Source organism: Doryrhamphus excisus, chromosome 4, assembly GCF_030265055.1.
Source record: "Doryrhamphus excisus isolate RoL2022-K1 chromosome 4, RoL_Dexc_1.0, whole genome shotgun sequence".
In the NCBI taxonomy this organism is placed as follows: Eukaryota; Metazoa; Chordata; class Actinopteri; order Syngnathiformes; family Syngnathidae; genus Doryrhamphus; species Doryrhamphus excisus.
In genome coordinates this window covers 7,823,092-7,848,891 of record NC_080469.1, presented here as the reverse complement: position 1 = coordinate 7,848,891, position 25,800 = coordinate 7,823,092, and the positions used below count along the sequence as shown (strand labels likewise).

At 41.6% G+C, this 25,800-nt stretch overlaps 4 protein-coding genes across 4 annotated transcripts; 1 reads left to right on the top strand and 3 right to left on the bottom strand.

Moving 5' to 3' along the window:
* Nucleotides 1-241: 241 nt before the first annotated feature.
* gatd3l (glutamine amidotransferase class 1 domain containing 3, like) lies at nt 242-3,761 on the bottom strand. The gene is made up of 7 exons (XM_058070817.1): nt 3,595-3,761; nt 3,463-3,515; nt 3,285-3,395; nt 3,078-3,209; nt 2,921-3,013; nt 907-1,070; nt 242-814 (listed from the first exon to the last, which is right to left on the bottom strand). Exons 1-7 carry the CDS (start codon nt 3,739-3,741, stop codon nt 678-680), a joined length of 837 nt encoding a protein of 278 aa, XP_057926800.1. The 5' UTR covers nt 3,742-3,761; the 3' UTR covers nt 242-677.
* Nucleotides 3,762-5,426: 1,665 nt separating this feature from the next.
* Nucleotides 5,427-8,993, bottom strand: tmem127 (transmembrane protein 127). The gene is made up of 3 exons (XM_058071009.1): nt 7,838-8,993; nt 6,939-7,103; nt 5,427-6,596 (listed from the first exon to the last, which is right to left on the bottom strand). Exons 1-3 carry the CDS (start codon nt 8,073-8,075, stop codon nt 6,286-6,288), a joined length of 714 nt encoding a protein of 237 aa, XP_057926992.1. The 5' UTR covers nt 8,076-8,993; the 3' UTR covers nt 5,427-6,285.
* ciao1 (cytosolic iron-sulfur assembly component 1) lies at nt 8,903-12,156 on the top strand. The gene is made up of 7 exons (XM_058071008.1): nt 8,903-9,508; nt 10,390-10,538; nt 10,609-10,720; nt 10,801-10,889; nt 10,959-11,160; nt 11,226-11,295; nt 11,801-12,156. Exons 1-7 carry the CDS (start codon nt 9,370-9,372, stop codon nt 12,033-12,035), a joined length of 996 nt encoding a protein of 331 aa, XP_057926991.1. The 5' UTR covers nt 8,903-9,369; the 3' UTR covers nt 12,036-12,156.
* Nucleotides 12,078-24,892, bottom strand: snrnp200 (small nuclear ribonucleoprotein 200 (U5)). The gene is made up of 44 exons (XM_058071007.1): nt 24,608-24,892; nt 24,256-24,419; nt 23,507-23,678; nt 23,236-23,428; nt 23,059-23,114; nt 22,887-22,985; nt 22,645-22,797; nt 22,455-22,554; nt 21,552-21,688; nt 21,378-21,455; nt 21,054-21,227; nt 20,814-20,951; nt 20,560-20,715; nt 20,304-20,474; nt 19,951-20,144; nt 19,724-19,847; nt 19,448-19,597; nt 19,121-19,363; nt 18,861-19,049; nt 18,599-18,796; nt 18,371-18,523; nt 18,206-18,286; nt 17,961-18,044; nt 17,695-17,801; nt 17,505-17,623; nt 17,278-17,432; nt 17,011-17,200; nt 16,747-16,920; nt 16,483-16,643; nt 16,169-16,396; nt 15,901-16,092; nt 15,608-15,786; nt 15,386-15,537; nt 15,196-15,304; nt 14,792-14,900; nt 14,525-14,714; nt 14,268-14,432; nt 14,067-14,188; nt 13,840-13,983; nt 13,580-13,756; nt 13,328-13,488; nt 13,091-13,172; nt 12,694-12,786; nt 12,078-12,603 (listed from the first exon to the last, which is right to left on the bottom strand). The coding sequence occupies exons 1-44, from the start codon at nt 24,650-24,652 to the stop codon at nt 12,454-12,456; spliced, it is 6,411 nt and encodes a 2,136-aa protein (XP_057926990.1). The 5' UTR covers nt 24,653-24,892; the 3' UTR covers nt 12,078-12,453.
* Nucleotides 24,893-25,800: the final 908 nt, after the last annotated feature.

Below are 25,800 nucleotides of genomic sequence, written 5' to 3'. Positions count from 1 at the left end.
ACCATTCACACTCACATTCATACCTATGGACAATTTGGAGTCACCAATTAACCTAGCATGTTTTATTTTGGAATGTGGGAGGAAACCGGAGTACCCGGAGAAAACCCACGCATGCACGGGGAGAACATGCAAACTCCACACAGAGATGGCCGAGAGTGGAATCGAACGCTGGTCCTCCTAGCTGTGAGGTCTGCGCGCTAACCCTACCAAGACTTATCTAACGAAAAAAAAGGTTGCACACTTTTGCTCATTATTTCTTTTTATTTTTGAAATATGAGGGCATTTTTTATATATGCATATAAGCTATATTGCTAATGTGATTTTTTTTGTGTGTACTTCAATGTGTGGCATGTGTAGTACTGCTGAGTAGCAATAATTTATTGTCTAACATGATACTTAAAATTACACACGTCACTCACAAATACACACAGAGCACCTGCTTTGACTAAAGCTTCTACACACATTGGCCAATTCATTAGGTACACCGGACATCCAGCGTAACGGTCTATTGTAGTTCTGTCCTTTAATTCCACGGTTTAATATTAGAATATTTCATGGATTGCGATCTGGGACGAGTGTTCCCTCCATTTATTATTGTGCAGGTGTACCTAATGTTGTGGTTGGTGTGTGCATGTGATTGAGAGGTCATTATAATCACACTAGTGATCTCTTTTCCATCACTTGCTTGACATGCGCATGACATGCTTGACCATATTTCCAATGCCATCAAATATATAATGATAATGGAAGTCCGTCTCCCACATGAAGGACGGAGTGCTGACCACTTTGTTCTTCTCGTCCACGTGGGCCTCGTGCAAGGAAAAAAGGTCAAGGTCACAACACAAAAGAATGATCAAAAATACACCAAAATGAATAACTTTTATGCTTGACTTTGGAAGGATATGTATGGCTCGCGGACATTGTGACGGGCCCCCATGCTCTTCACAACCTGCACCATGTTGGTGTGGGGCCACTTCCCCCAGCGGCTGGTGTCGTCTCGTTCGTATCCCATGGTTACCTCCAGGCTGGGCAGCACGCGGCAAGCTAGCACGGGAGCCATGCTGGATAGACTGCAATGGATAAAAACAACAGTGAGTCAAAATATTAAGTGGAAAAGAAAATTTAATAATTTAACAAAAAAGGAGTTGTAATATTATGAAGAAAAATAATGTCATTTTAGGAGCATAAAATTGAAAATATATGTATTTTTTAAAGTCGTAATATTGTGAGAAATAAACAAAACTAAATAAAGTTACAATTTTGGGAAAATTAGGTTGGTGAGAGAGTTAGAATGTTGCAAAAAAATAATAATAATAATAATACATTTTATTTGTATAGCGCTTTTCAAAATACTCAAAGACCCTTTACAGAAGAATGGAGTTGAATAAAAGCAAGTAAACAGAGTAAAAGATACATGAAAATACAACATTCATTCGTTACTACACAATTAGAACATGAGTAAAAAAATCAATCAATCAATCAATCAATAAACAAATAATAAAATAAAATAAAATAAAATAAAATAAAATAAAATAAAATAAAATAAAATAAAATAAAATAAAATAAAATAAAATAAAATAAAATAAAATAAAATAAAATAAAATGAAAAGAAAAGGTCGTCCAGTCATTCATTGTCTACACAGCCTGTCCTCATTCAGGTCACGGCAGAGCTGGAGTCTATCCCAGCTGATCCTGGATTGGTGTCTATTCACAACCAGTCACCAAAAAGGTACCACCCACTTTTAAAATCCCCTGTGACAGATGGTTCATCCTCTTCTCTCTTCAATCCTGTCATTCTCAGACTCGACCACTAGGTGTCCCCCACCTAACCCCGTGTCTTGAAATGACCCTGCTAGTAAGGCAATCTTCCTTCATCTTAACCTCATCAGCCTCAAGAAGACTCATTTGTCTGTGTTGATTTATTAGTGTCAACTGTGCTGCTGCATTTAGACCTGACCCTTTAAGTACAGGAGTGTATTAGTGTGTTGAAGAGTGTATCATGTCAGGAAGCAACAGGTGATTTACTGGACACAACATGAGATACCGAATCTATTGAAATCCAAACATAGAGACATTAATGATACACATATATTAATATTAATTATCATGTATAACATATCATGTATGTGTTGGGAATGGTTGTTTGTCTATATGTGCCCTGTGATTGGCTGGCGACCAGCTGTCTTCTTGCCCGAAGACAGCTGGGATAGGCTCCAGCCCCCCCATATATATATGTATAGCATATATCATATACCTGACTTACATACGCTTCTTGTATTGGATATCATTAGATGTATTGGTAGTATATATTACATGCAATTATTAAGGATATAGTTGTGTTATGGATGTCAAGGTATTTCATGTAGTGTATTATTAGTAACCATATTTCAATTTTTTCTGGTTATATTACACCTTTTTTCATTTGTCATTTTTCAATTGAGAAATAATATGATTTGCCACAAAAGGCCCCCCGGGCCCCTCTTTGGACACCCTTGTTCATGCTTTATGAAATGTATTTTTACTGTTTTAATGGGAATGAGTGTAGTTGGTGCAGTAAATAAGACAAACAGTTATTATGGGACAATATCATAAATGTATCATTGCATGTTAGTAGTTGTCTTTTATTTTGTTATTATTATTGATTTTCTTTTATATAGATGTTTTATGTTGATTGCGTTCATTTCTATAGGTATGATATTAGAAGTATTGTTATTATTATTATTTATACATTTAATCACAGGGTTTTTAAAAAGCATTATTGCGCTTCAGTCCAGTACATACAATTATTCAGAATCCATTTAAATGTATTTATTTACAAAAAAATGTATTTTATTCTTTATTCAATGCAACTACTGGCCAGCTATTATGTAAATAAATGTCATATTCAATTTAGTTTGATGACTTGAAAAGAGAAACTCACCCAATGGGCTTGCGTGAGCGATGGAACTCTTTGAGGACCCTTTCCACGTCACCGTGCAGCTTGCAGTCTTTGCCATCCTTCATAAAAGAGGACCTGAAGAAGAGAAAGCGACACATGAACATCACCTCCTCCATGAAGTGTCATCACTGCTCCTCACAGGTTCTTGATGATTCCATGGCCTCCAGGGAAGATGACAGCATCAAAGGTGTTGACGTCCAGTTTGGACAAATCGTTCATTTGCATCATTCCTTGGTTGTGACTGAAGCGAGCAGACTCCACCATTGTGTTCCTACGGAAACGCCAAACGCCATCACGCCATAACGCCAGGAACATGAAAAGTAGACCGTGTGATGACATGTTGTACCGATCTCCGGAGGAGGGCTGCTTCTTCATGTGGTCCATCACTTCAGTCTGCTGCTGGTTCGGAGCAAACATCTGGAAGCGGGCACCGTTACGGCTCAGATGGTACATGGTGCTGAGGAATGGAGGTGCTAGTTATAGGACATGTTCTTTTGGTGGAACGTAAAACCTGCGATACTCACTAGACGCCCTCGTGGACATCAGTCCCGTCCCACCATCCACATCCTGAGAACACCTGCAAAACATCAACTCTCATGCACGCTCATGCAAAAAAAACAAAAAACGTAATACCGTGACAATTTGGCGTGACTTACCACGGCCACGTTGGTGTTCCCCCAGGTGCCTTGGGTGCCATGATGGACGAAGGCGGCTGGTTGTTGAGCGAGAACCGCCAGTGTCTGTTTAGACAGCAGAGCCCTGGATGCCAGCATGGTTGATCTTCGGAGTGTGTACCACTTCATTAAAGGTCCCTACGTGAGGCGGCGTATATATCACCTCCAGACGTCATCACGTAAGCTGCATTTTCTCAGAAGAGCCAGCACTGTTTCACCTTTCCCAGGTGAGCATCCTCTCTTTTTTTAATACCTTGTTTATTTGTCTCATCAACTTAAGTCACCTTGTCAGCTTTGGATACCAGTCTAAACACTCCCCGCTGACCCTTGATTGGCTTCCTATCAAAGATCTTTAACGCTAGAAAATATAAGACTAGTACTTGTGATCTGCAGGACGTTTAGGCCAGTGTTTATTCCACTGCTGATAAATTGGATTTCTCTCCGCATAGCAAAGGAGGTTGTATGTCCTTTTAAGACTATTAAGTGGTAAGGCTCTTACTGGCAGTAACGCCATGCTGAATCGACAACGTCTAGACTGGCAACCCCAGAAATATCTCAGTCTCAAGTGTCACACTCAATATATTGTTCGATTACCACCTCAGCACAGTGCAGCGTTTGCACCATGATATAATCTTCATTAATGTGTCTTTATACACACATATTGAATACAGTATTTTCAGAGGTTCCATAGTATTTGTAAAATGTGACATTATTAAAAATCCATCCATTCATTTTCTATTCTACTTATCCTCACTAAGGTCGCAGAGGTATGCTGGATCAGTATCTTGCCCAAGGATACTTTGACATGATCTTGGAAGGATGGAGGTCGACTCTACCACCTGAGCCATGCCGCCATGTTTGTATTTTTTTTAATAAACTCATGATTAAAATACATTATTGAACACAAAAAATCTAGTCTTGAGGAGCTTTTCATTCAAAGGAAGTGGGGATAGATATCAACATCATCGATACATGCTTTCCATTGTACGGCAGAAACAAAGCCATACCCGTCCGTCATTATTGTTAAGTTCACCAACTGAAAATTTAAAACCGCACTGCTGAAACAGGGAAAGACACTGAAAGGTACAAACGTCTACATGGATGAGCATCTGACAAAAAGCAATGCCGCCATCACCATGAAAGCACAAGGCTGAAGCACAATGAATTTAGAGTTAAAGAATATCAACACATATCCTGATCACTTTTTACATTGTTTCACATTTGTTAAACGGTACATCTTGAATACAGGAAGTGAACAAATGTATTGGCAATTGATATGAAAATGGAGAGGGTGTAGGATTAAATGATCTGGGCGTCTTCCTACTTTCCCATTTTGGGTGTAACTTATCCCATTGAACAATTTTGCTCTGATCAACCAATCAGAGGACTGAAAAGTGCTGATGTCACTACAGGCCCACCAGCTGGTCCTGAGAGGCAAATCTGAAATCTGATTGGCTAAAAAAAAAACAGCCCCATAACCAGCAGTCAGGGCTGGTTGGAAGTATGTGACATGGTCCAGAACTCCTGATTCTGAAGGCCCTGGGCAGCTTACATCAATATGGCAACACACAGAAGCTGAAATCTGATTGGACAAAAAAATCAAACACTGATCAATTTTTTATTTTGATAGATATGACATAATGTTCCAGTGATATAAATTAAGCACCATAAAGCCAGAAATGATTAATATTCTGTCATGTTTTCAGCAAAAGTTAATATTTTGTGGGTTAGTATCTCATAGCTGGAATTCCATAATTCAAAGATCCCTTCTACCTCTGTATGACCTGTATGTAAAAACTGAAAACAAACACAAATGACAAAGGGCATGTTTTATTTTCAACACCTTTTAAATGTATTGACAATATTTACATAAAGATGAACATATAAATCAAAATGTATGAATAAAAAGCAGAAATAGTGTAAACATAAGAGCACACAACCAACTACAAATCACCACACTAATCACAATTTGAATCCATCTGGTAACAATGGCAGAAGGTTTGAAAATATTTCACATGCATTGAAACACTACTGGGTCACAGGGTACAAATAAAGTTTTGAAAAAAAATGCTATACAAAGACATGACAAGACTAACTGAAGAAGTGAGGTTTCTGTTGAATCTGAATGTTACTTTCACTGCCATACACATTCTTTATCTTCTGCGTGGTGCGTCATTTTCACAACCACTGATGTCATCACCAATCAGCAACAGGACAAGTGAAGTAATCAATAAATACAGGGCTGTTTGATATTATATATAAAAGCAATCTCTGGATTTTTCTGCACTTTTGATGTATCAGCAACATAAGCACATCTATGTTAAAAACATTGCAAAGCTCCGCCCATGACCTACGAGGGGGGGGGGGGCAAATCGAGCCACGTCGGCTTCAATAATAATCACCATTGATCAGGCTGCTTAATCAATTAATTCATCAGCCATGTTGAGCATTTTTGCTTTAGATAGAGAAGCAATTCCTACAAGCCATTTACATGCAAATCAACACCATCAGTGACCCATATTTCTTAGCTCTCATGCACTGAAGCGCTTGTCAGTCATGGCGTATGTGCACTTGCCGTGCACGCCGTGTTCAACTATGGAAAGTGTTTGCAAAGATATCCATGTGACTGCGAGCATGTTGGCTCCTCTAGCAAAGTGATACCAGCGAGGCCTGTCAGGGTGTGTACGCGGGCGGCGGCTGAAACTGGTTGGCAATGTCATAATCAGCAGGAAATGTTTCGCTGCTGTCCTCCATCTCAGATAGCAGTTCTAAAGCCTGCTCCTCTTCCTCGGTGGGGTAGTGTCGCAGGAGGTTGGCGGCCGTGGCAAGAATGGAGGCTCCGCCGGCCCCCGCCACCAGGTAGAAACTTATGGCGAAGGTGACATACACGAGGGAGCCATGATGCTTTTTGTGTTGCTGCTGCAGCGACAAGACCAGCTCTGAAGCCCAGTAGCAGAAGCCTATGACGGTGGCACACTGCAGCACTGTGGAGGAGGAACACGTTTCAGTCTTAGTGCCACTGAAGTTATTAAATTTGAATGTGAATACCCTCAAATGAAAGCTGAGAGTCTACACTTTATGTCCGTGCCCATTATATCACTATCTTTTGGAGTACATTTCAGTAAAAGGGTAAAAAACAAAACTTATGTCAGTGTCCAAATATATATGGACCTAATTGTAATTTTATATAGAATTTTAAATAGAATAAAGGTTTTATAAATCAGAAAGTATGTTTACTCATTGCACATTAAGTTAATTACTCCCTTATGTGCCAAATCAGAATCTACCAACATATAGCGGTAACAATAAAACACTGGAAGACTGACCTGTGAGGATGTGTGCAAAGGCATATCTTCGTGTGATCTTGAGGGCAGGGTACTTGGGTCCAAACACATCCAGGAGGAATGCAGTCAGGCTGCAGAAGATGCCCAGGAAACAGAAGGCAGCGATCACTCTGAGCAACAAGATGGTCTGCGGGTTCACACAGTAATCTGCAAGACAATGCCACAACACAAAGCTTTACAAACACATTTACTGTATATGGTGGTGTGAAAGTGTTTGCCTCCTTCCTGATTTGTTTTGTGTGTCACACTTGGATGTTTCAGAGTCAATGGCAACACAAAATGCAGTTTTTAAATGAAACTTTTTATTTTTAGGTGAGAAATAAATCTACAGTCCCAGACCATGACACTACCACCACCACATTTTACCATTGGTATGATACTCTGTTTTCTGAAATGCGGCGTTCGTTTTTCGCCAGATATAATGGGACCATATCTTCCAAAAAGTTACATTTTTGTCTCGTCAGACCACAGAGGTTTTTTTATAACCTCTGGGATGAGTCGTCTTGGCGCTCTTGGGTGATTTTGGTAGGCTGGCCACTCCTGTGAAGGTTCACCACCGTTCCATTTTTTCACCATTTGTGGATGATGGCTCTCACTGTGGTTTACTGGAGTCCCAAAGCTTTAGCAATGGCTTTATAACCTTGTCCAGATTGACTCAATGACTTTCTTTAGCTCTTGGCATGATGTCTAGCGTTTTGGTGATTTCTTGATTGGGACCCCCCCCCACTCCCCATAAGTTTGGATTCCTTTGAAAACTGCATTTTGTGTTCAGTTGTGTTCTCATTGACTAATATTTAAATATATTCGTATTGATAATGTGACAAATCTGGAAGGGGGTAAACACTTTTTCACATGGCAGTCTGTTGAGTCCAAGGTCTTACCGTCCAGAAGTTTGGGGTCGATATAGCCCAAAACATCCGCCACCCCAAGCTCTTGTCTGGGACAGGTGCCTCCATGAACCTTGAGCCAGGCTGGTTCAGCCAGAGCTGTGCACAAGGCAGTAATTGACAAGGCTCCGGGCAGAGCTGAGACCAGACTCCGCTCTGGTTGCTTGGGCAATGGGGTGCCTCCTCTCCTTCTCCGGCTTCCAGGAGCGGCAGAACCCGGCGGGGCATACATCCTCGTCTTTCAGTCCTTTTAGGAAGTTGGATTATTTTGACTAATTCCAAGTGGCGTGAACGCTTCGGTGCTAGGGCCACCCCCAGCGAAACCAAATACGTAGTTTGTAAGCAGCAACCTCAATATTTAGATCACAAAAGTCTGGACCCTTGCTATGTCAGTTTAAAGGGACAACACAATGCTGACAAGCCGACAAACAACGAGCAGATGGCCTTCAGGCCTGTTAGCTGTTATTAGCCTACGCAGCTAACGTCAAATCGCGCCGGCGGTTAGACAAAAACTCAGTAAATACGAACGAGTAATACTACCCACCACTTGTTATGTCACCCAACTCTCCGCCCTTGTAAAAACAATTACGATCGCGATAAAAAAAGAAACAAAATACAAACAAAACAAAAGGAAGCCAGCGAAGGTAGCTTTTGGATTTATTGACTTCCTTGTTAGACGATATTCTTCTTTGCCGTTTCAATGGGCTTCAATTGTAGGCAGTAGTGATCAGTGCTGCACTCTACTGGTAACTTCTAAAATAGCAAGTGAAACTAATGTTATGCTTTAACTGCGCATAGAAGATTAATGGATGTTCTATGTCTGTCCATATCGTGGATGATTCTTTCTAAACCAGGGTTGTAAAACACGTTTTCATCGCAGTTATGGCTGCTCTCAGAGGGCTACTGTCACTATATGATTATAACCTCACGATATAGTTACACCATTCCTGTGCATTTAGATTTGATTCGAAAACTTGCTTAAAATGAGAAGTGAAATGAATTTTTTGAATTTTTTTTTCATAATAAAATGCTTTGAATATCTTGTTGCATGATCAGATAATCCAGGCAGTACTGTTTTCTGCCAAAATGAAAGAACAAATACATTTAGATTTGCATTATTGAGCTACATAAACGTATGTTTATGAACATATAATACAAATAAACATATAATACACTACAATACTTGACAACTGATGAGAACAGGACACTCCCAGCTCTTTTACGCATGTCAGACCACTACTTTGCTGGCCCACAATGCATTGCGTTAAGCAGCACAACAAACATGGCACCACTTCCGGCATGACTGTCGTACTTTCAGTAGTATAAATTCAAAATTATCTAAAGTGACGTCGCCATTTGATTGAAACGTTGTATTCAATAGACAAGGACAAAATATATTGCAAGCAAATTCATTGCCGCTTCATTCATTTATCCATTGTGGACAATAGTTAGCTAAGTAGTTAAGCTGTCACGTAGTGGTGAGTAAAGAGTTTGTCGGACTCGGTTCAAATATTTGACCTTTCGCGATGAAGGAGGCTTTGACCCTGGTACACAGGCTGAAAGCACACCCAGACTCTCGATGCTGGTTCGTCTGCTGGAGTCCAAACGGAACACTTCTGGCCTCATGTGGGGGCGATAAGGCCATCCGGATCTGGGGACGAGAGGGTGAGCACGTGTCACAGCTAATCAAACTAATGAACCACACAAAACAATAACATGTCATCGTAATGGCTAAAAAAATGTTGTACAAAATACTATATTCGTTTGAAGATCCAAACAAAAATGATAACGGTGTTCAATTGTGGTTGACAGACACATACTCATGTTGCTTTTTGTTGTTGCATTTTTATTACTGTACTTGGAACTTAATAAAACAGTATTTACATTATACTAAGAGGTTGCTCCTGGCACTAAACAAAATCAGTGGATATCCATCACTGTCAATCAAAAGTGTCTTTGTTTCTATTGCATCAGATTATGGAGATGACTTGAATGTAGTGTCTAGTGTGTGCAATAGATAGTTGAGATATTTTTAAGATTCTATGGGCGCACTGCTGATAAGGTGTTATTTAAAAAAAACAACAAATACTTCCTTCCATCCTTTTCTATGCCGCATATCCTCATTAGGGTCGTGTGGGGTATGCTGGAGCCTATCCCAGCTCACTTTGGGGGAGAGGAGGGGTACACCCTGGATTCGCCAGCCAATCCCAGGGCACATATAGACAAACAACCATTCACACTCACATTTATACCTATGGACAAAACAGTGAAAACACATGCAAACTCCACACAGAGATGCCCAATTGGAGATTTGAACCCAGGAATTCCCGATCTCCTGTGTGGCCAACATGCTAACCACTTGGTCACCGTATAACAAATACTTATTTAATGTAGTTTTGCTACATTTATTTTAATGTTTCTCCTGTTTAAAAACTAGCACATCATAGTAAATGATTTAATATTTAACTAGTTTTTTTATCCCACGTGTTCCTTTATATTTATGCATTTCAATGGACAAGGATGTCAATAACCATTTATGCTTGTAGGTGAGTCCTGGGTATGTAAGAGCGTGCTGGAGGACAGTCATCAGCGCACCGTAAGGAAGTTAGCGTGGTCTCCCTGTGGGAATTATCTAGCCTCTGCTAGCTTTGATGCCACGACATGCATCTGGAAAAAGAAAAATGACGAATTTGAGGTTTGTTTAATGTGTAGACTTTAAATGTTTTTGTCCTGTTGATGGACACGCTCTCATTGTGTTCCCTTAGAGTTTGACAGTATTGGAGGGACATGAAAATGAGGTGAAATGTGTGGCTTGGGCTCCTTCAGGGAATCTGCTAGCAACATGCAGCCGGGACAAGAGCGTTTGGGTTTGGGAAGGTTTGTGTTGAACGCCGTATTGGATTCACATACTGTAAGAAGTTACAAATCATGATCTTCTTCTAATTGATATGCCACAGTGGACGAGGAAGATGATTACGAGTGTGTCACAGTTGTCAATTCTCACACACAAGATGTCAAACATGTTGCGTGGCACCCGACGCAAGATGTGAGTCTCACATACACACACACACCTGACTTGAGTTCTGCTGACTTATTTAACCATGTCTTTCTTTAGCTTCTAGCCTCAGCAAGCTACGACAACAACATCTGCATGTACAAGGAGGAGGATGATGACTGGGAGTGCAGAGCCACTCTGCAGGGCCACACTTCCACTGTGTGGAGTGTGTCCTTCAGCGCCACCGGAGACAGGCTGGCATCATGCAGTGATGATCGCACTGTCAAAATTTGGAAGGAGTGTCCAGCTGAAAGTGGCCAAGGTGAGCTGACTGCAAATTTAATGTCTTCTTTCTTGATAATGAAATTTACCGTGTGCTCGGATCAGGTGACTTGTCGTGGAAGTGTGTTTGCACACTCTCTGGATATCATGGACGGACTGTGTATGATATTGACTGGTAAGATGTGCTCTTTTGTACACTATATTTACCCATTTGTCATCTTTTATACTCATTTTTATCACTTTGCATTGAGTTCTGGACACCTTGTCTTCAGGGCTCACCTCCAAATGTGCAATCCTGATTATCTGACGATCTGGCATCATTTAACACAAGAATATAATATAACATTTATAGCCCAGAAAAAAGGAAATGTGCAAGTCCACTTTTAAAAGAGACAGTGCCCCAATCAGCAAGTGCTGCACATTTAGAAACAATTTATGTACATACAACAAATGTTTCCGACTTTGTCAAACACTCAAAAATGTAAGTGTAAATGAAAGTTGAAAATTAACTTCTTTCTAAATATCAGTATTACCGGCCTCTCTCCAATGCTATTTACTATACTATGAGAGTATTTCCAGTATGTACATTTCTATTTTGGTTATGCAACCTCTTAATGTGTGGAACACAAAAGCATCCAAAAGTTCCTGACTGCCTCAGCTTGTGCGCATCTTCTTGCCAGGTGTCGTCTGACTGGTGCCCTGGCAACTGCTTGTGGCGATGACGCAGTCAGAGTGTTTAAGGAGGACAAGTCACTTGACCCGGACCAGCCTGTGTTCTCCCTAGCTGCACAGGTGCCCAAAGCTCACAGTCAGGATGTGAACTGTGTAGCATGGAACCCTAAAGAAGCCGGAGTGTTGGCTTCCTGCAGCGACAGTGGGGACATCGCCATCTGGACGTTCCAAGAGCAGCAATGAACCATTAATTAAAGCTTCAACATGTTATTGTACGAATGATGATAATGGTGTAAAATACCTTTTAATCACTCTGATATTTGTATAAAATAAAAGTGACAACTACATGGTTTTTCATTGCAAAAGTAATTCAGGATAGCACATCTTACATATTCAAAGGACTTAAATCTAACATTTAAAGTTGAGTCAGACAAACTTGAATATTGAGGGGCAGTGACAAAATGCACCGGTGTTGTCTACATCAGTTACTAAAATGTGTTCTGGATCAGCCTAGAACATAATGCAGCTCATCTAAACAGCTGAAAATAGAGTTACTAGAGAACTTGATTTGAGCGCAAACAGATGTACATTTAAAGTAGGAGATGTAATATGTACATAAAAGCAGACAATAGCCTCGCCTCGTGGCGTCAAACACTTTGGATCAGTCCGAGTCGCTGTCGGCATCACTGTCCGCCTCTTTCACGTCCACACTGAACTTGTACTCCTGGTCACAGCCCATGTATGCGTCACTCATGAAGTACAGCGTGTAGTTGTGAATGCCCATCGCTGGTGCAACAAAGTCCAATTTGACCTGTCGGGTGGCAATGGAAGGTGATTAGCATCAAGTGTGTATGTGTTGTGTACACACGCACTTTGTATATGCACAGTACAGCCCACTGACCTTTGCTTTCTGTTGGAGGGTCAGTCTCTTGATGGAAATAAGGCTGTTGGACTTCGGGTCTCCAATCACAACCCACCAGCCTTCCTCACGATTCTGGACAATTGTATTAAATTAGATGTTAAAATGCTACAGTAATTGACATTGATTATCCATATTAGGAAAATGCACAATCCAGTGAGTTTAAATCATCAAAAACATTGACTTGATTCTTGAGGCTGTCAGAATTAGAAAAGTACTAATTTTACCAAGGCCAATATTAGGAATAATTTTGACTCTGTCATTCTACACCACAACAAACTGTAACAATACGTGGGTGAATTGTTCACTATAAATACAAATTGATCCAACTCTTATGTCGGATCTCAGTTTGCACAGAACAAAAAAAAAAAACAGCTACCTGAGGGAAGAGCGGAGCAATGACAGGTCCAGTCACCTCCTCCTCTCGCTCCAGCTGAACCTGAACCAGAACTGGACTGCCACTGAGAATAAAGAAAACGGTGCCTTAGAGTCAAGTATAGATGTTTACTGTGGATTTTCAATTAATATATCAAGTGTTCTAGAATTATGGATCAAATTATGGATCAAATATCAAATATGGATCAAATATAACTGATAATATTTACAAACAGCCAACCTCTTGATGTTGTCCTTTTCAGACACTTCATATGACAACTCGATGTTGGGATAGCGGTTACAGAAGCGAGCAACATCAGCCATTTGAGCGTCAGAGAGCTGTAGCAAAGCAGTTCTGTCTTCATCTTCCATCTCCATGATGTCAAAGATGCTCTCCACACCCTGATAAATAATAAATACGATTATTATTACTACTTGGAACAGTCTGATAATTGCAGTAAGTGAAAAAAAACATCAGTTTACTGATAAATACCTTGTCTGTGCACCGCTTGATGTGCTCTGAAGTGAAGAATGGGAGCTGTTTGAGGTAGGAATCTTTGGACCACATGGCCTGTGTGACCATCTGGGCCAGCTCCATAGCTGCAAGTGCAGGACTCAACCAGCCGTTACTTGACAGAACGTCAACGCAGGCCTGAATCAGACGGATGGCCTGACAAGCACAAGAGGGGGTTGCTCAAGCTGTCTGCCAATGTAATTATATAAATGGAATAAAAATGTAACATCCCAACACACCTTGCTTAGGATGTCCTCGGTGTCCGACTGCAGTTCCGCACTCAGTTGCATCCTGGAGAGGTGAGCCTGGAGGAGCAGGTTGGTCTTCACGTGGGGGTCGTTGAACTTGGGGTTGTTGAGCTTGTGGGGAACCTTCTGGGCCAGCTGGACAATGAGACATTTTCACATTGTGAGACTGGTGAACACTCTTGCAGACTATTTGAGAGTTGCTCGTGTGAAGTGTTTACTTGTCGGAGAAGCATGTCCTCATGATGCCTGATGGGAATGGTCTTATACTCGGCAGCATTGGAAATAATCTCAATTAACCCACGAATCTTGGTCTTGGCATTGAGTGACATGCTGAACAGCTCTGCCGACCAAAAGAGACAACACTTGAGAAAAGAAACATTTGATGCAAGAAGAAAACATTCAAACATGTTGTCACAAACCAATGGTGGTGTAGTTGATGTAGTAGTAGGCTGCAATCATGCCCAGGTTGAGAGGTGCGACGTCCATTTCATCCTCAATGCTGATGCACTTGGACTGCTCCAGGTCATGTAGCGTGTGCTCCACCAGCTCAGACAGATGATCAGACAAGTGGCGATGGGACATGCCTGTGACAAGGTCAGGATACCACTCTTGAGTTAGTGTGCTCCTCATTTGGTTGACTCAGCAGCTGGTCATCTTGACAGGAAACAAGTTCCACCTTGTAGATTGTAGTAGTTGGGGTTCTGAGTCATGCGCCGGTAGAGGAATGTCCAGGTCAAGTAGTCCACTGCATCCTGCTTGTTCTCCACCGTCTTGGTCACAATCTCGGCATTGAAATGATCGTGGAGACAGTGGTCCAAGTGGGACTCCACTGGCAGAGGCTCATACAGGAATTTCTTGAAGAAATCCTAAGAAGAGGAGAGGGGATAAGCATGTTTTTAATGCCGTCTCCTTTCTTTAAAATACAGAACAAAAGATGCTGTACCTTCTTGGAACCCTGACACATGATGACACAGCGTCCCTCGTCGTCTAGAATTGGTCGGTTGGCTTTGCCCACCATCTGGAGGACGTCATATATGGGATAGTCCACATAGCTGGAAGAATGATGGAAATGATGCCTTTAAGTAACCACTGAAGAAAACCACCAATGTACAGAAGGACATGTGTACACCACCACAAGGTAACTACTGCATTTTCCTGTTCTGAATCTCAATTAATCGCATAGTAAAAATTTCATGGTTCAGTGTTACCACTGTGTTTCAACAGCTAGAATCTTTAATTAATCCTTCATTTTCATAATCCATCAAAATGGCAGATGATTTCCTAACTCTCCAAATGAACCCGTCTTCTTCCCAAATCTCGACACAATGAACAAACACCTCTACTTACGAATGGATGATGCCATTGTAGTACTGCGTGTCCATGACAATGACAAGGTGTGCAGCAATGTTAACACCCCAGCAGAGGGAGCGAGACGACACCACCACTTGAACAGCACCTGGAAAAAGGAGAGCAATTATCTACCACTACACCTGCAGTCAAATCCACTGCAGTAAAAGCAGTGCACCAGTGGTCATACCCGAATTGAAGAGCTGCTCAACTATTTTGCGTTCAGCTGCAGACAAGCCCTCATGGATGTACCCCACACCATTGGCCAGAGTCTCTTTTAGGGTGGCGTCGGTTATTTTATCCAGGAAAGGAGCAATATCTGTCTCGGTGCAATGCAGAAACCTGAAGGAACACAGACATTTACTGTCCACTGCGGTGTGACTTGGCATTGGCAGCGGGAGTGGAGACCGACCTTTGAGGGACCACATCAGCAGCACAGAATGTGAGAATGTCAATAGCTGTGAGGCGAGTCTGTCTGCGGGATGGCACAAACACCACAGCCGGTTTGGAGGGAGAGTGTTTCATGATGGCATGATACACTGGCTTGGCCATGGAGAGCAGGCGAGTCTGCGTGTGACTCACGTTGAAGCCCTAAAACACATAGAGAGAGACTTTTCAGCGAGACACATTTAAAGTGCTACCCACTTTCTTGGTAAATCTAACAGTGTAACAACATGAACAGAGGCAGTACAAACATTTACACACCTGGATGTGCAGCTCCAGAGGCACGGGCCTAACGTTGGGGTGAAAGTTGAATGTGGCTGTGGTGCTACACCCCAGCCAGTGGGCCACGTCTTTGGCATTTGACAGAGACGAACTGAGGGCCACAATGCGGATGGGCCGCTCAATCTGAGATGAGATGTACCTCATCCTTGAGCAGATGACCTCAAGCACAGGCTAGCGAGAACAAAAGGTTCAAAATCAGGATGGACATTTTCCAAAGTATCTCTACTTCATTTTGCTGTATTTTTACCCCATTTTCGCCACCAATGAGGTGTGTCTCGTCAACGATGAAAAGACTGACATTCTGGACATTCTTCCTCTGTTTCCAGCGACGGGACAGGATGTCCCATTTATCAGGAGTGCTGACAATAATGTCTCCTTTACCCAACAACTTCAGATCTGTGCTGGTTTCTCCTGTCAGAAGCACCACTTTTTTGTTGAGGATGTCCTGAAACTTTTGGTGCCAGTCGACAAACACCTGATGAGAGGACAATGTAAGAATAAATATATTCAAAGAAATTCAGGGGGCGGATTTGATAACACAGTGGGCTTCTAGACACATACTTGCTCTGCAAGTGCCTCCATGGGGGTGATGTAGACACAGCGACCTTCTGCATTGTGAAGCAGCATCCTCAGAATGGCAAACTCGGCACAGATGGTCTTTCCACTGCCAGTGGGCGCTCCCACAAACACATTGTCATCACTGTTGTACAAGGCATTGAACACTGGAGGGACACAGATGGCATAAAAAAATTATCACTTTGGTACCATATAGTATATATACTTGGGAGGAAGTAGTTCCATTTTCTCATTACTCAAGTTCTGTACCTTGGGTTTGAATTGGGTTGAAGAAGGGGAACTTGTTCTGGTAGAGGGCCTCGAAGGCTGAGTTCCTAAGAGCAGTGACAGGCAGGGGCTGCAGGTCCAGCAACTCAGTGGGTGGGGGGTACTTCTCAGGGAGGATCAGGTGACGGAACGACACTGGAAGCTGAGTCTCACAAGCTGAAAACATCAGAAATATGTAAATGAACGAGGATGCTTAAAATGTTTATCATGTTAACATGGTGAGATTTTCCAAAGGCATTCACTTACAGAGCCAACGATCAGAAACCACTCGAATGAAGTACTGCGGGGGGAGAGGCTCGAACACAGGGACGAAGAAAGTTACAAGGTGCTCATCCTGAGCGTACTTTGCTTTGAGCAGGAAGTACTCGTGGTGGAGGATGACCTCACTATCCACGTCCTCGACCAGGATCCAGAAAGCCTCTGATGAGCCATGAATCTGAACCACACAAGGAAATGTATTTGACAAATTTACAGTACTGTGCTTTGTTTGCTGTTTGGCTTCTAATTGCTGACCTTGTCCTCCCACTGGAAGTCAGGTGTGACAGTGAGCTCCACTTTCAGAGTGGAGCGGGTGATGGGCTGCAGATGAACAGCCAAGTCCAGTTTGGGGAACTGGTGGACAAATTTGTGGATGGTTTTCCCCATTTTTGGCATTCGAATCAGCTCCCCTGAAATGAGGAAAGCAAGGATTATTATGTTTCCAACTATAAGACAGAATGTGTGGAAGGAGAGAGACTTGCCAATCTCATTGTGGTTGAGATCATAAAGACGTTCAAAGGGGAAGTTTTTCTTCTCAATCTTCTTGATGACTTCCTCTGGCAACTTCTTAAACTGTCTCAATGGTGACATTGACTGCCACCTGAAAGAAACCAAAATCCACTACATAAGCATGTAATCTTTGAAAGCCGTTCTTTAAAAAAGGTAACTTACATTCTTTTGTCAATCATCTTGCAAAGATTCATGGTCTTGTCTGACAGTTGAGCCCAGCCTCTGCTGAGAACAATCTCAAATATAGCTCGCATCAACCTTCCAGCACTCTGCAGGAAAATGTCAACAAGCATTGTTGGAGAGAAAATGTTATAGAAACTTTGTGAGGGCACCACATCAGAAATTATACTGTGGGGTTAACATTTACCAGGTAAATATAAGGAAAATTATAAAAATGTTCCAAAATAGTAAAAGCCGGATTGGTATACCTGTGTCACATACACCATGTCTGCCATGAGGGCAAAGCCTTCCAGTTTTAGCTGAGAAATGAATGCCTGAAGCAGCACATTGATCTGTCAGGAAAAGAACAATACTGCATGTAAAAAAAAAAAGATTTGATAATTTGAATGCACTTTGGTGAGATATCGTGCGCTCTGCTTTTTGGACATTCGGGTCACTTTGGATTGTGCAGATATTTCTCTTCTAACAGTAGTGTTATGTGTACAACAGTTACCTTGGCGCTTGGCTCCTCAATGCTTTCCTTCACTGGAATTGGAACTCTCTCCAAAAGTTTCTGAAGCTCCAACTTTTCCTCCTAACAAGAAAAATACATAACTTTGAGAAAATATCCATGTCTCCGTGCCAAATGATAAGCCTGACTTCCTAGTGTCCATCATACCTCTCTCACTGTGATGTTCCTGAACTCAGAGGAAAGTGAGAAGACACGGAAGAGCTCAATCTCACTGAGGGTTGGTTTCAGGAGTTGGTTGTAAGTTTGAACAGAGTCATGAGTTATGTAAAAGTGACTGGCAATCCGGCCCAGATCGGTCACCTTTGAAGATACAATGAGATCCATTTAGAGCAGTATAATGAGGGATGAGACAAACACATACTTGGAGATACATACTTGGAAACTGCCAGTTCTCTTGTCATATTTGATGAGGCTGTTCTTGTCTAGTACACTGGCAGCTGTGTGGATGAGGTCGGTTCGTCGTCGCTCCAGCAAGGGGTCTGAAGACCGATCATCGTGGGAGACACCATACAGCGTTGGATTGCGAAGCATGCGCACGTAAAGGTAGGTGTAACCAAGCCAGTTCACTGCATCCTGAAATATAACAAGTTGAAACACTCAAGTTGATGGACCACATACAAAAATGAGAACAGCTTACCTTCACATTCTGAACATTTCCCAGCACAATCTCAGCATTGAGCATGTCAGGAAGCTTGCCCACCATCTGGCTCTCTATGGGCAGCTGCTGGTTGAGCAGAGACAGGTAATACTGCAGCTCTCCATGAGACGTGATCAGGATTCCCTCTCCCTTTGTGTCATATTGAGGACGTCCAGCTCGACCCAGCATCTGAAATGGGTTATAATGAAGTAATTTGCAATTGAGAATGGAATTGATATGTTTGCATGTTCCTGACAGACCTGCAAAATGTCCAGGGCTCCGAGTTCAGTCCATCTGCCTTTCTCTGGGCTGTACACTTGTGTACCTTTGATGATTACGGTGTGTGCTGGCAGATTGACACCCCAAGCCAAAGTTGCTGTAGACACTAGAACCTGAATGTGCCGATCAGCAAACAGATCTTCCACCAGCGTACGATCCACTCTGGTCATTCCGGCGTGATGGATTGCGAAGCCGTAAGGTAGTAAATCCTTCAGCTCCAGGTTCTATGAAAGACAATTCAGGCTGAAGGTCATCCAAATTCCAAGTGTCATTTCTTTGTATTTAGTTGTACTTGTCCGGCTCATCACCTTGCATTGTTCTGCTTCAGTGCGCAACACTTCAGTTGAGGCTGAGCCCTCTCGCAGGAAAAGACCCAGTGTGTCCTTCTCCAAACACATGTCTCTTATGGCCCTAGCCGTCTTTCCAGTCTCTTTCCTAGAGTGGACAAATACGAGCACCTGGACGAGACATACAAGTTAGAAGTCGCCTAAATGTGATTCAACATCATTGTAGGGTATACTGTTTAATTTTATCTGGGTGCATGTGGAAAAGTCAAGGTGATCAGAGGTCAAAACAACACCCACCTGGTTTTTCCCAGCATGCTCCATTATCTTCTCATAGACAATTTCATTCATGATCTGGAAACGTTTAATAGCCTTCTTCTCTGTGATGCCCACATAAGTCTGCTCCAAGGGAACTGGACGGAAACTGGACAGAATAGCACACACTGTCACTGTTCACTAGAGGTGGGTTTAATGCCCAACCCACAAAAAGGGTACCTAAATAAACATTTAATTGTTACATAGCATACCTGTTGTCAAAGTAGAAGAGTCCCTTGGCAGGATCAACACGCAGGCAGGTGGCAACATCCTCATAGTTAGGCAGTGTCGCACTGAGGCCAAGCAGGCGCACGTCTTCCTGAGTCAGCTCCACATTGCGGATGGTCCTTGCCACCAGAGACTCCAGTACAGGCCCACGATCATCGTGCAGCAAGTGGATTTCATCCTACACAAACATTCACTTTTGTCATTTCAAACAAAGGCAAGGCAAGTTTTAAAGTGTAGCTTTTCCTTGTAAACCTCAACGAACCTGTTAACTACTCGGCACCGTCCCACCGCCATTTCCAATTACATATCATTTCTTTCATGACAAAAATGCACTTACAATGATGATGAGGCGCACTAGCTGGGTGTAGGTACGCTCGCCACCTTTACGTGTAATGATGTCCCATTTTTCAGGGGTGCAGACAATAATTTGAGTGGCGTTAATCTCCTCTTTGCAGAGTTGGTGGTCTCCTGTCAGCTCAGATACCTTGATGCGGTACTTCTCCAATCGCTGTAAGTGTATTTAGAGGATACAAAAGTGTCTTTTCCACTGCCAACAGTCTGTTCAATATTAGACAAGAGTAAGAGCGACTTACCTTACTAAAGCTTCCCACCATTTCCTGTACCAGGGAGCGCATGGGTGCAATGTAAATGATTTTAAAGTCATTTACATTGATGCTTCCGTCCGTGTTTATGTGTTTACCAATTTCCCTAAGCATTGCCATCAGAGCAACATTTGTCTTACCAGCTCCCTGTATAAAGAATAAAAATATAGCGAAATCAGACATGTGATACACAAATACAAACAAAAAATTTATGGTTGTAGAACAATACAATCAATTCAGCATACCGTTGGTGCACACACAAGCAAGTTCTCATCAGTCTCCATGGTGGTTTTAAACAGCTTGCTCTGGATTCGATTCAGGGTTTTGAAATCTTTAAAGCCTTCCTGTGCATACTTGGGCAGCTTCTCAATCGCGACAAGCACCTAATGCAACAATAAGTTGAAATTAGTATGAGATCCAGCCATCCTCCTGGTGCTTCTCATGTGTAAGAATTTCTACAATAGCCTGGAGGAGGAAAAACAAACCTCATCGTCACCAAAGGGCTTGGGTTTGAGTGCGGGCACATGAACCTCTTCATAACCTTTCCTTTGTTTGCGGAAAGACCCATCAGGCAGCTGGCATCGCTTGTTGGCCATGAAATGGCTTCCCTGGGTGAAGGTCAAGTCTTCAAGATCCAACAGTTGTCGTGGAGCAACTGTCTGTAGGACAAGGACGGATAACAAACAAATCAGCAACTTTTGTGTACAAATACTAACAGTCTATGTTTTGCTCATAGTGACAACTAACTGTATATTGTCAACATGCTTACATGATGAGCTGCAGCTACATAAACCCTGTTAAATATTTACCTCTCCGTGTTCTACGTCCATTGCTTCCATGTCATCCACACGAGACTTCCTCACCCTCTCCCTGCGGGATCTCTCCTCCTTCAAGATAAAACCCAATGAAAACAGATATCCTTGAGATTTGGTCACTTGGAAAAAAAACAATTATACTACTAAATGCAAAGACATACACCTTACCCGAATAATATCCTCCTTTTCTGTCTCTTGCAGCTGGTACAGAATCTTTGACAATTCCTGATCAGACTCCATCTTTCCAATGATCCGCTCCTTCTCTGCCTCACTCTGAGCACTCGCCAGCATTGTACAATACTGAACTGTAAGGTGCAAAACACAAGCAACAATACTCAAGTCAGAAGGAGGAAAATGTCTTCATTACAGTGTTGACTGTGCAAATGAAAAAATATTTAATGTTAACCTCCTCATTTTAGAGGAGGAAACACAAAATGTATTGACAATGTAATTTGTTTTTTGTCTTTAATTAGTAAAATGATGATTAAATACGGCCTCATGTGAGGATGTCATTATTTATTCTGTGGAAAAATTTATTTGACCACTTTGTTTCTTCAGTTTATTGCTCATAAGAGTTAATTTTTTTGAAAGTACAATGTTCGTTATTCATGTAGATGATTTTGGAAAAATTAAGAAAACCATGGAAGTTGCTAGATATCATCACTTAAACTCTTATGAGTTATTTATGTTATCATTATACCTATCTAAACAACTGTATCAGGCATTGAAGTCAACAAATAAAGTGACAAAACAAGGGTGGTCTAATTATTTTTCCCCATGACTGTATAGTGGTGCTAATCATGTCATTTTGAATTCAGCATTACGTAAATATGTTTTGCATGAAGAAAAATGTAATGTCAGTGATGGGGCAGAACAACGTAAGCTATTCCTTCTTCCTGCTCATTTACCACATTCACTATGCCCTTTTTGTTTTTAGTAGTAATATTTATTTGAAATTATTTTGATAGAGACTCCTTTTAAATAATTATAATATAATGTTGGGCTCGAAATAAAAATTAATAAATAAATAAGAGTTCATGTCAGAATTAAAACAAAACAACATGGACTTACTCATGCGACGGTGCTGGCGGAGAATTTTGATGAAGTCAAAGGTGTTAAAACCTAGAAGTAACACAAGCTGGTTCTCGCACTCTCTATCATCACTGGCAGTCTGGAGAACACAGATAAATAACTCAGACTGGCTGAATAATAATACAAAACAAAAATCTATCTTCAGGTATCACAAAGATGGTTAACTGACCTTGAGAATTTCTAAGACCTCATCAGCTTTCTTCTGAGAGACAATGGCGTCATCATAAAAACGGCTGAGCTGTCGCTGGAGCCAAAAGGCATCAATGTCTCGAGGGTGGAGATCCTTCTTCTTCACAGTCATCACATCGCCTGTGACGCCAAGCTGAATGGTTGTGCAGGGCAGGAAGACATTTATTTGTCAATAACACACATCATTTCACTGCCAGTATCCAAACAAGATGATGCACTCACATTGGCTGTAAGTGTGCAGCCCACATCAGCTTCCTCTCCTTCACTGTCTTCATCTGAGTGCTCATCACGTACTTCCCCAAACTGATCTTCATCACCCTCCTAAGCAGTAATGTCAGAAACTATCAGGCTACAAATCTGTGATTCTGCAAAATTATTTTCAAGAAAGGTGTACCTCCTCATCAGACTCAAATTGAACATTCACACCATAGGTTTCGTCAATGTTATCATCTGTGAAGAGAGAAAATTATATTAAAACGTGACACTTTAATCAGGTACGATGTCAATCCAGTGTGAGGGTTTGTTTACTTTTGGTTAAACATTACTGCACAGTTGCTTCTTTTGGTCTTACCCATATTCTGTAAATCTTTGTCACCCCCATAGTCAGTAATCTTCTTGCCCAGGTTGACCAGCACATGGTAGCGTGTGTCATCGGCAGGTCCAAGAAGCTGCTCAACCTCACGGCGCCTCTCCTTGTCCCTCATCTTATCGTTCTTTAACACTGCCAAGACTTCATCTGCTGCTCCACACAGAATATCGCGTGGCTATAAGGAGACCACAATAATGTCAGTGTATTTCTCAGAGAGTGACTCCAAACAAACAAAGTTGTAGCATTCACTAACCTGATCTCCCAGAGCAGCATGGATGAAGCTCAGCAAAATTTCATAAGTCTCCCTGGTTTCTTTGGTTTTGGGCTTGTATACAATTCCCACCATTTCATCAATGCCCTCTGACAGAAGAGTAAAGCCCTTCATTTTATTGATATCATGTCTGTCTTCATCTCTTTTCCGCCTCCTGTTAAAAGAAAAATAAAGAAATTTAATTGATGCCACACAAATCCTACAACTTCCAATGAATATATATAGTCATCCCTTGCTGTATTGTGATTTAAATGTGATGTAAACAAAGAATAACAGGAGTGTAAAAGTGACTATTGGAGTGTTGTTTCATTTCTACAGGGTTCTAACATTATTACAGCCCTGCAGACCCATATTTAGGAAACTGGTTTGTACTTCGCAGAAATTAACTTATTGCAGAACTAATTCACTGTGACGAACGAGCGGTGACTGTATTGTTATATTACAATTTCAGTATTTTACGGAGTAATTTAGAGAAAAACGTTTGTTCCTGTAACAAGATATTGTTACAACAATCAATTTTTTAAGTACAATAATAATTTACAGCAAACATGCACAAGTAATAAAAACAAAATAAATCGTAATCCCACAAAAAATACAGAAAATGTAACTATACAAAACAAAGCACTACAAATTAATAGCAGTTACAGTATTAATATTTCTCAATTACGATAATAAAATTAGCTGTAATGGGATTACAATAACGTGAAGGTTTGTAATAGGACAGTACTAACTTGTCTCGTCTCTCCTCCAGTTTTTGGGGTTTGGTCCTCTGAGCTTTGTCTCCCATTTTCGTCCCCTCCAGCTTCCCCACCAGGGACAATACCTCTCCCGTAGGTTCATCTCTCCGTGTACGGTCGATAAGGGACCGATCAGCTTGCAGCACCAAGTTCGAGTTCTACGGTTTCAAACAACGTAACATTGTTATCCAAGTAGCACCACGCAGCAAAGGCGGCTAGCCTCTAAGGAGTATTCAAGAAACCCATGCCGTCAAAACATAATTTTTGCAGCGTAATTAAAAATCACACAATAACTTTAACAGACTATAACATCGTTATGAGTAGGGTAATTGATAAAAATACTCACCGCTTTGTACTCATACTGAAGGCTACGAGCGGTAACATCCGCCATGGTGCAACGTTTCTCTTAGCTTTAGCGCACTTTTTAAAAATGTGGTCTAGGCTCAAAACTCGCTTCACGCCGTCTTTGTAAGTCGATGTAGGTGTCACCAGCGCTGGATTCAGGTGCCTACCATCAGAGTTTAATAAAATATACACGTTTCATTCAACAAAACACGTTCGCCTTACGTTGCAACAGCACGGCTAGCACGAGCGCCGACAACTTGCAACTGTTTCCGTTTCCGGTGTCAAAGCTCAGACCAACTCGCATACGAATACTCAAAACAAGTGGCGCCCTCTAAAGGTCAATGTATATGGTTCGCCTAGCAATACTTCACCACGTTCCCATATCGCTTATTTTCCTCCACAATGAATGAACTACTAAGATAATTAAAGTTAGATAACATGTTCACTAAGTATTTATTTCTCATGACAAACACAACCACGCCTTCAGAAATAGTACATTCTGCTGCTAAAATCCCTTTAAGGAAAATTATTGTGATACCTGCAAACATACATCTTGATGGTACAAATCTTAATGACGTTTGTGTCTTTGTTTCACTCATGTTGAAATTTTCCACATTGTTCAGCGGTCATTGGACGTGCCATAATCATGTTGTGACTGGCTGTGACTTTGTTTCCATCTATTCATTGATAAAAAAAAAAAAAACATTCAGCTGATTCCTGATACTGCATGCAAGATGAGAATGAGGGACTAGAGTTTGCTTATAAGCCGTTTTCAATTACATTTTAACCTCAATCACCCATAATGGCAGCCACTCACACAGAGTGTGACATACAACTGGGATTCATGCGTCAGTGACAATTATAAAACTGTTTGTTCTTATGCTCTTGACCTCACCGGAGGTCACATATAAACGCTGCCACCTTCCACAAAAAAAATTTGTGTTCATACACCTTGAACCTTTTGTTATCTAATGTCATGTAAATCCTTCATTGTCCTCGGCGCATGTCCAAACAATGTGATCTCTGTCGCGCACTGTCACAGGAACACCACGAGCACGCCTCAGCTGTCTGAGCAGCTGTTACCGTGACGCCATCTGCAAAGGGACTTGAGCTCCCAAAATGGGTGCGAAAATACAATTTTTGAAACACACGCACAATGTTTGAGTCCAGCCTGTGCAACTCGGGTCCAAATAT